Source organism: Hypomesus transpacificus, chromosome 6 (assembly GCF_021917145.1).
Source record: "Hypomesus transpacificus isolate Combined female chromosome 6, fHypTra1, whole genome shotgun sequence".
Taxonomy (NCBI): Eukaryota; Metazoa; Chordata; class Actinopteri; order Osmeriformes; family Osmeridae; genus Hypomesus; species Hypomesus transpacificus.
In genome coordinates this window covers 9,010,619-9,020,377 of record NC_061065.1, presented here as the reverse complement: position 1 = coordinate 9,020,377, position 9,759 = coordinate 9,010,619, and the positions used below count along the sequence as shown (strand labels likewise).

Here is a 9,759-nt window from a genome sequence, read left to right as displayed (position 1 = left end):
TGCTTGTCTAATTTTTGTGTCCTTGGGTTTAATGGATAGGATTAGCCTTGATTTATTATGGGATGTATTTGGAGGCAGTACATGGAAGTACACTCCACATTGTATAAGTAGAGGAGCTGATCGCCGTGCAATACATTGTGATTGATAAAAGTCTACATCTAGGCCCTAGTGCTTGATTTAAATGGCATAGTCACAGTGTATAGCTAAGAATGTGTTCAGTTTGCTAACTGCCTCGCATATCATACAAATAATTAGTCCTGCAACAATTTTCACTATATGTCCGCAGAACACAATGTTCTCTTTTGCATTCTTCCCTAAACACAGGATTTGTGACATGGTTAGGGACTTCAGTTCAGCTTTGGTCATATTTCCAGCCAAGGGAACCCTTGTCAGATTCCTCCAAGTTTAACCTTTACTACTGTTGCTGTGTAAGAATATTACTTTTTTACTTTAGGCCAAACTTGCTATAGTTGTCTACAAAGTACAGTTCACAATGGCTCTGAATGCAGAGCCTCCGTCCCCCCCATACACACCTGTGGCTCAGTAGACAATGGAGTGCTGACATGGAAACTTCTAAAGCACTCCACATATTTATAGAGCTGACAGTATCTGAGAAACGGCTGGCAGTGCCCTGTGCCCTAACTAGACACAGGTTCTTCAGCACATTGTAAAACACTCACACACACATTCTGTCACACACTGGCAGCCCTGGGTACAGCATAGAAACAATAACCTGTGGATTAACTGTCATGTATTACAAATACTTGTAAACCCCCACAAACTGTAATTGATAAATATTACATTCAATCACGGCCGTAATCATAATATATATTGGGACACCCCCCCCCCCCCCACCATATTCAAATCTGGTCAAAATGTGTGTCCCCCCCCCAATATATTGATATAAAAATATAAATGTGCTACGCTCCAACAGGCAACCACACATGCTGTCCGAAATTATCATAATAAAATGATTTCGTCCCTCCCAATGTTGACTCCATGGCTACGGTCTTGCATTCAATTCATTTTAATCCTGAAGGAAATTCAAGAAACCAAGACAGATACACTATTGCTTGTTGTTTAATAAGAATTACAGCACTGGGTTTATATTGAAGGATATTACACAATCATGTTTGAAGAATGCACAACAGCAGATATAACGCCTGCAGTCTTTGCCAGACAGTTATTAGTCTTTGTTATGATTTATAGTGAGAAATGCTCTTCAATATCGAGAATATTCCTATCGAAATTCATGATGAACAGGCCTATCAACATGCTGTCTGTTTGTTCTCTGTCAGCAGCTGTTTCTGCAGGCATGTGGCACACCACCACGTATTACATAGTGAGAAGAGGAAGACAGACAATACAATTACCCCACAGTCAAGTCCTGATTTCCCCTCTGCGCCAACCACTTAGGTAATATGTAGCAGGTCTGGAGTTAAGAGTAGTGAAATATTAGAAGGTTTAAGACATGCATTTAGAGGGGCCTCTTGACAACAACAGGTGTGAACATATCCCGCAGGGAGCAACTGTTGCTTGTCATGAAAATTGAACAAATGTACAGGTATTAGTCAGCAAAAGTAGTCACTCTAAAACACTCTATAAAGACTTGATTTAGGCTTTCATTGAAAATTTGAAGATCCACAGATTTTCTGTAATAGAGAAACCAAGTGAGAAATGAATCACTAATGTCCGAAGGTAGAGTAAATGATGAGAACGCATTTGTGGTTAGCAGCTGTTTTGCTGTCCATTAGAGCTGATGGTTCAGTTGACCAGGACATGCCAGGGAGGTGGGCAGCTGTCAGACACCAACATACAAGGCCTGTCTGTCTTACATAGCCTTATAAGGATGAGGGCCATTCAAAATACACAAACCTTTTAAGACAGATACCACTTATCCTGATAAAGACCTGGAGATGAAGATTTGGGGTTACCAAGAGGTACCCTTTCACATATTACCACTCTCTGTATAATAAAACAGGCCTAGTGAGTAAAACAAATGTGTACATGGCACATACAGATAAGGGCCGGGTTTCCCAGATTTGTTAAGAAGCTCGTAACACTCTAAGAGTGTTCTAGAGCGCTCTTAGAACGTTCCTAAGAAGATCTTAGTGTTAAGAGCTTCTTAACGAATCTGGGAAACCCGGCCAAGAGCTGGATACTCTAGAAAAGAGCTGAATTCCTCCCACCTCCACTCTGCTAGGTCTGATTGACTGGGGTTGTGTCCAGGGGAATCCTGAAGGGCCGATTCCACCAGCCATCTTTGCTGCTGTGAAATAAACTCTAAATATAGAGGCCTCCCAGCAGCCAGCAGGACTACACCGAGTTCAAAAATGCTCACACATAATCCGAGTGTGGCAGCTCTTAGTGGAACACAGGTTCAGTGAGTGCCTCCAATACCTTTTTGCTTGAAGTCATTCTCCCAAAATGACACATGCACACATACACACACAATGGCAGCCCTAGAATGTTACACATGAGCTGACCAGACTGATACCGAGTTTGTTCCATGATACCATTTTGAAGAAATTCCTTGTTGATCTCAAATCATAATAACTGAATGTTTTCAGGATTGTTAGAAATCTGTTTCTGAGAATGGAAATGTAATGGAAAGTAAGGTTGGCAACTCCCTTTGAGGTAAAGCTTCAAATTGAGTATTTCCCTATCTTGATTGTTGAGGGTGGCTGTGTGGGGGTGGTGGTGGGGTCTTGAAGGCTCAGACTCAATATAGAAAAAAGGCTTCTGTTTCCTGATAGGGTACAATACAGAAGCCGGGGGTGCAGGGAGAAAGGTGGCGAATAAGGAGTTAGGGCAGTGGACTCTCCACCCTGGCTCTGCAGCGCTGTACAGTCAGTGACACCTGTCACCCACCATGACCCTAAAAGGAGAGAGCGGAGCCAATCAGAGCCCAGCTCCTGCCAGGACAGCCACAGGCTGTCCCTGAGGTCTGTCGATTGGGGGAGGGTCTCGACACCGACACTTGCCCCCTCCACCCCCTCCCCACCTTCCAGCCCTCCTCCAATCTACCACCCTACTTCTCACCACCCCACCCCTTCTTTCTTCCTACCCTCCTCCAATCTACCAATCTCCTCCCCCCCCCCCCCCCCCATTCCTCCCTTCTTCCACTCCTCCCCCAGTCAGGCACTCTCTTTCTCTCCCCCCCCCCCCAACACACACCTCATCTTCCCCTGTCAGTCTCTCAGCTGTCTGGCATGTTTCGGACTCTCTTCCGCTCCGACATGCCACAGAGCTGGCAGACCAACATAGGCACTTTTCCATAAGCTATGCAGAGTGTCCCACGAACTACTCCTTAACAAGCCCCACCATAAGGGTTCTAAAGTTACAGATACAATCCTCTGGTCCCCAATCCCAACCCCCTTAACACAACTTGGTCACATTAGCACGTGAGGACAGTTTGACTAAATTGAAGAGAGATGATTAGTATCCATGAATTCTGATCACTATGCATACAGTCTTTATTGTTGTCTGATGATGGTATTGAAGGTAAAGGAGTTCATACCGTTACATTTACATTACATTTAGCAGACGCTCTTATCCAAAGCAACCTACAGTAAGTACAGGGACATTCCCCCAAAGGCAAGTAGGGTGAAGTGCCTTGCCCAAGGACACAACGTAATTTTTCACGGCCGGGAATCGAACCAGCAACCTTCTGATTAATAGCCCTACTCGCTAAGCGCTCAGCCATCTGACCCCAGTTCATGCAGTTATCAAAATGTAAACAAACAAGACAAATGGAAGCAGATCATTTCTGTTAGTCACTCCCTCATTTTACACATGGAACACATGAAACCCTTTCTGTCATCAGCTTCCTACTAATTGTATCACATCTTCACAATGCCCTCGACAGGTTCCATGAAAGATTGAATGTGGTCAGAGCTTATAGGAAAGACTGGGCTCACACCCGAGCCAGATCTCTCCCAGACACTGACTGGAGTTCCTGAATCATGAAAACTAATGTCAAGACTGCAGGGCATTTTTTCACATCATATTTCAGTCCCCTTATCCATATTTTACGCCACCCTCCCTCCCCAATAATCAAACCTCTGCTCTACTGCCAACCCTTTATTTTTGTCCTGGGGCGGGACTGCCGTCTCCAAGGAAACATCGCCCCATTTTAGCGGCATAGTGTCCCCTCACAGCGGACCTGACACAGGATACACTTCTTCGTGAACCATTTTTTAGCAGCTCTTATTTGGGCTTGTGTGATCTTCTGAGCCCGCCCCCAGGCCCCCGGCCCCCCGGCCCTGGAACGGTGGGGCATATTTAAGGAGCACCCCTCACCCTCGCCCTTTGTCCCAGTGGAAACTCCAGTCTTGCAGTACAACTTGGTGAGTGTCTATGCCTCTGTCACAGCAGCTGATTGCCACTTGTTTTCTCTTTGGACTACGACAGACAGGAAACTGAAAGGATGTTATTATCCAAACTTTGTCAGCTACTCAGCAACTATTTTTTCATAGTGTTAACATTTTACAAGCGAAACGACAGATTTATCCTACAGTAGCGTGTTTGATACGTTTATTTATTTTTAAACAAGAAGCTAGTTTTGAAACTTGCCATGGATGCTTACTCTTTCAGTGTTGTAGTTAGGCCAGGCAGGGAATCATTGAGGGATGGGAGAGAGGTCAGGCCAGAGGAGGATAGAGCGAATGGTGTGTGGAGGACAGAGTGGGCTTGTTGTTTGTGACTGACAGCTCTTCTTGGCTGTACATGTGTGAAAGTCACCTGCGGTCTGAGGATAGGAGGTAGGAGCAGGGCGGACGCTCAGGAGTTCCAGGCCTGCAGTTCTCTTCATCCCAGCACAGGGCAGCCACAGCCTTGGAGGAAGGAGGGTTCAGGGGGGGTGGGGGGCTGCAGGAATCTAAGGGAAAGCTGGAGATGCTGTAGGGGCTTGGGGGAATAGGAGGGCTGGTGAGCCGAGGAGCCAGGAGAGACTACAGATGCGGAAGTGCGAGGCTGGAGAGACTGGACAGCTAGAGAATCAGGAGGGAGGACAGTTGTCAGCAGCAGAGACAAGCCACAGAAGCTGAATGTGCTGAGAAAGGCTCAAGAAGGGCCAGTCAAGGAGGACGGGAAGGATTGCAGCACATGCTCCAGGGCCACACACAGGAGTTACTATGTGGTGACAGCTGGGTCCCCACTGTCACTTGTCAAAAGACAAGCTTCTTCAGCTGTGAATGAGCTCCGGTTCAGATAGGGGGTGGGGGAGAAGGAGGAGGGGGCTGGGAGATCAGGGAAGGAGAGGATGAGGGGTGGGGGGGGGGGGGGGGGGTTCTGTCTGGCTGACGTTTAGAATGACAAGGGCCATGGCTTAAAATAGCTTGGTGGTGTGAAGGCTTCTACTATGCCCCTTTTTGGCTTTACATGGGAGGGTGGAGAAACAGGCGGAGGAGATAGAGGTGGGGGTTCTGTTCCATTCAAACGGGTTAGGTTACTTTTTCCTTTTTTTCACTAGTGTTAATTTCTTTCATAAGATAAAGTTGTCCTATAGAACAAAACAATTATAATCACCAATTCAACCGATTTCATGTCTAGATGTAAATAAACAATACGTTTGTATTTAAATCAGTGACAAAGTTAACTGAGATTAGAGGTCTAATTTGGTGGGAACCGTACAACAGTATGTTGAGTAAGCGGTGATTGTACCTTTTTAACTGCTTGACACGTTCGAGCCGTCTTTACAGAACAAGATTAGAACTACAGACTTTATGGAAGACTGCTGTCGATACGTAAAAAGCGCAGAGGCCAAACTCTAACCGGCGTCGCTCTTCTCCTCCAACAGAAGGCCACCCAACACAAGACCAATCATGTGTGACGACGATGAGACTACCGCACTCGTGTGCGACAACGGCTCTGGGCTTGTCAAGGCTGGGTTCGCCGGTGATGATGCTCCCCGTGCTGTATTCCCATCCATCGTTGGACGCCCCCGTCACCAGGTACGCAACTTGTAAATATTTTGTATCTCCGTCACTTCAGTTGTTATTTGTTAATAACCTAAACGACATGATGAAGTTATGCAAGTACATTTGAAGGAGAACAAACGACAATTGCATCTACGTGTAAAGTTGAAGGATGATTGTGCGAAAATGCGGTGCCTGACCCATTCTTCCTCTCTACAGGGTGTGATGGTGGGTATGGGTCAGAAGGACAGCTACGTAGGAGACGAGGCTCAGAGCAAGAGAGGTATCCTGACTCTGAAGTACCCCATCGAGCATGGCATCATCACCAACTGGGACGATATGGAGAAGGTGGGTAGCTTAGAGAGGCCATCAACTGTTTAGTAACAACAAAAAAGTGAACGTATATATGTAGAAATAATAACATGATAGTAAAAAAATAATCAGGAAATGTAGACAGCTTTATGATCTCACTACATTAGTGGTAATTCCTTGTGAGTTCTGCACGCTATAGTGCTCTAACCAATTCTTCCCGCCCCCCTCTCCTGGTCAGATCTGGCATCACACCTTCTACAACGAGCTGCGTGTAGCCCCCGAGGAGCACCCCACCCTGCTCACTGAAGCCCCCCTGAACCCCAAGGCCAACAGGGAGAAGATGACACAGGTGAGTGTACCTCACCACGGCACCCATCGTTTATCGATTACAATATGGATATAGTTATGTGTAAGTATTTAGTTTGCCAGGGCTGTAACGGTGTTTTGCTTTGGTCTATAATATGCCTCCTTTCTCCATCTCTTCCTAGATCATGTTTGAGACCTTCAACGTCCCCGCCATGTATGTGGCCATCCAGGCTGTGCTGTCCCTGTATGCCTCAGGTCGTACCACTGGTGAGTCCCCGTAGTACTTACGCTCACTGGACACCATAGTAGGCCATAGCCATACTAGCCTACAACACACAGCATAAGCCAATACAGAAACATAATAGGCAACTATACATACTATATAACATTTCATAACTTTTCCATCTATTAAACTATTTAAATATACATTTAATATATTGAACCTGAAGATATTTTAGTAAACATACCACATTTTGTAACCTACAGACCTACACTTATAGACACTTTTGACCTGTTTCATTCATCCATGTTACATCAACACTGTTTGCAGCGGCTGTCTGTTTTCCGTGCCTCCACTTACCATCTGTGTTTGCCTCCGACAGGTATTGTGCTGGACTCCGGTGATGGTGTGACCCACAACGTCCCCATCTATGAGGGTTACGCTCTTCCCCACGCCATCATGCGTCTGGATCTGGCCGGTCGCGACCTGACTGACTACCTAATGAAGATCCTGACTGAGCGTGGCTACTCTTTCGTGACCACCGGTAAAAAGCCCACCACGAGAGACATAGCTATACAACACTATCATAATTTGTTTAGTAGTTTATCGTGTGGCAATGTGTTAACGCGGAGAGACCCTGCTGTTGTATAATTTGAGTGAGTAACGCAGTGCGTAACAGAAAGACGGGCCTACTAACACAGGTTCTGTTTACGTTGGACTTGCTCTCGCGCTGACTCTGTGAACTTGCCCCCTTACAGCTGAGCGTGAGATCGTGCGTGACATCAAGGAGAAGCTGTGCTACGTCGCCCTGGACTTCGAGAATGAGATGGCCACCGCCGCCTCCTCCTCTTCCCTGGAGAAGAGCTACGAGCTGCCCGACGGACAGGTCATCACCATTGGCAACGAGCGTTTCCGCTGCCCCGAGACCCTTTTCCAGCCTTCCTTCATTGGTGCGTTCACCTAGTTTTCATTTGAGATAGCCTACTTCTAGACAGTAACAAACTTTCATAGTTCTACAGAGAAAATACCCAATAAGTCCTTATTACTCGATGCTCTACTGCTCCCTAGTGCCCAACTGAAAACCTCACACTCACATTCAATCATTTTTACTCGCGATACATTTTCACTTTGGCTATTTACGAATTTCAGTGTAAGGATTCAAATTGCGGATTCAATTTGGTGTTTAAATGTTTATGGCGTGGATTGAACGCACGATGTAGGGCATCAAACTGACTTGCTCCTCTCACCTGCACAGGTATGGAATCTGCCGGTATCCATGAGACAGCCTACAACAGCATCATGAAGTGCGACATTGACATCCGTAAGGACCTGTACGCCAACAATGTGCTGTCCGGTGGTACCACCATGTACCCTGGTATTGCTGACCGTATGCAGAAGGAGATCACCGCTCTGGCCCCCAGCACCATGAAGATCAAGGTGAGAATCAGCGACACCACAACATCAAAGCAATAAAATCTATTTACGGGCCACAGCTACACAACGTGTCAGATCTACACGTTTGTCCGCTGATATAAAGTAGGATGTTATGGTTCAGGCCAGCGTTTGACGCATTTTCTCTCCTCCCTTTCCCAGATCATTGCTCCCCCTGAGCGTAAGTACTCTGTCTGGATCGGAGGCTCCATCCTGGCTTCCCTGTCCACCTTCCAGCAGATGTGGATCAGCAAGCAGGAGTACGACGAGGCAGGCCCCTCCATCGTCCACAGGAAGTGCTTCTAAATCCAACATCACTCCAACCACATCCACTCCTCTGTCTGCATTTGTACTGTGCCGTTTACTGTATATACATGTACTGTTGTAATAAAAATAGTTGCCTGTAACAGTAAGCAAGGGGTTTTCTGGTGTCTGCCTTAGTTTTTTTTAGAAGCTAATTCATTGAATGCCTTGAGTTTTAACGACAAAATAGAATAGCACATTTTCAAAACAAAAAGGTATAACGACAAGATTGTATAAAGTCTGACTAAAATATACTCCATCAAATCCTTGATATAGCCTAAGTCTGACTGGAACACACTGTATACAGTATGTATGGCGGTAGTATGATACTAGCAGTCGGGAACAGCTTGACCTTTCACAAAGCCTTCAATTATGAAACTCCTTGGCCAATTAGCGACGCATCAAACACCTGCTCAACACTGGCTACGCGACACGAGCTGTTGATGAAGCCCGATAAAAAGTGTTGCTCAATCGAACGCCTATGACAATTTGCATGATAACACTTATTACGCTACATCTTGAGTAATATAGAAATATGAAGATTAAGGAACGTAACGTCATTCCCGTTTCTGTATCTCATTACCTTCATGTTGTTTATGGAATCAAATTAAAGACCATTCGGAGAGAAAAAGAAAGAAAAGTTGCATGGGGCGTCAAGGTTTTTGGAGTACCGCTGGAATGTTTACCGCAGTGTTCCATTGCTGAGGATATTATTGTACCACGGCAAGTAGGCTATAATTGACCTTGTTTCATAATGAAATGAATTGCGTTTCACATTTCTACAAAATTGATCAAATTGTCGTCTGTGTTTTTATATCAGCTTTTTGGTGGACGCTTGCACGCACCTATCGGAACATGTCTGCACTGTGGGACTATTCAGGAAATCTGGCTCTGTTCTTCGTCAGAGAGCCCTAAGGGTCACTGTGTTTCATTTTCTTTTATTTATACCACAAGCAAAACTACCAACTTGTAAGCACAGGATCATTGACCGTTTCAAACTGGCTCTCTATTTCAGGCCAGGTTAGATCGTGGCGAGGCCTGTCTATCCACAGCCTTCCCATGTGAGGTAGCCTGCCTCCTGAAACAGTTCTGCCGGGAGCTGCCCAAGCCCTTGTTCCCCTCTGACATCCAAGCAGCCTTGCTCAAAGCTCAGCGACTGCCCTCTGTCTCGGAGAGAACTTCTGCCATTCAGCTGCTGTCCTGCCTCCTACCAAAGAGAAACCTTTCCTTTCTGCGTTACATCCTCAAATTCCTGTCCAAGGTTTCCCA

General features: G+C 45.9%; 1 protein-coding gene across 1 annotated transcript; it reads left to right on the top strand.

Annotated features, from left to right (window-relative positions):
- Positions 1 to 4,244: 4,244 nt before the first annotated feature.
- actc1a (actin alpha cardiac muscle 1a) lies at positions 4,245 to 8,600 on the top strand. Its single transcript, XM_047022268.1, has 9 exons — positions 4,245 to 4,349; positions 5,801 to 5,954; positions 6,138 to 6,266; positions 6,469 to 6,579; positions 6,719 to 6,803; positions 7,139 to 7,300; positions 7,515 to 7,706; positions 8,012 to 8,193; positions 8,350 to 8,600. The coding sequence occupies exons 2-9, from the start codon at positions 5,826 to 5,828 to the stop codon at positions 8,491 to 8,493; spliced, it is 1,134 nt and encodes a 377-aa protein (XP_046878224.1). The 5' UTR covers positions 4,245 to 4,349; positions 5,801 to 5,825; the 3' UTR covers positions 8,494 to 8,600.
- Positions 8,601 to 9,759: the final 1,159 nt, after the last annotated feature.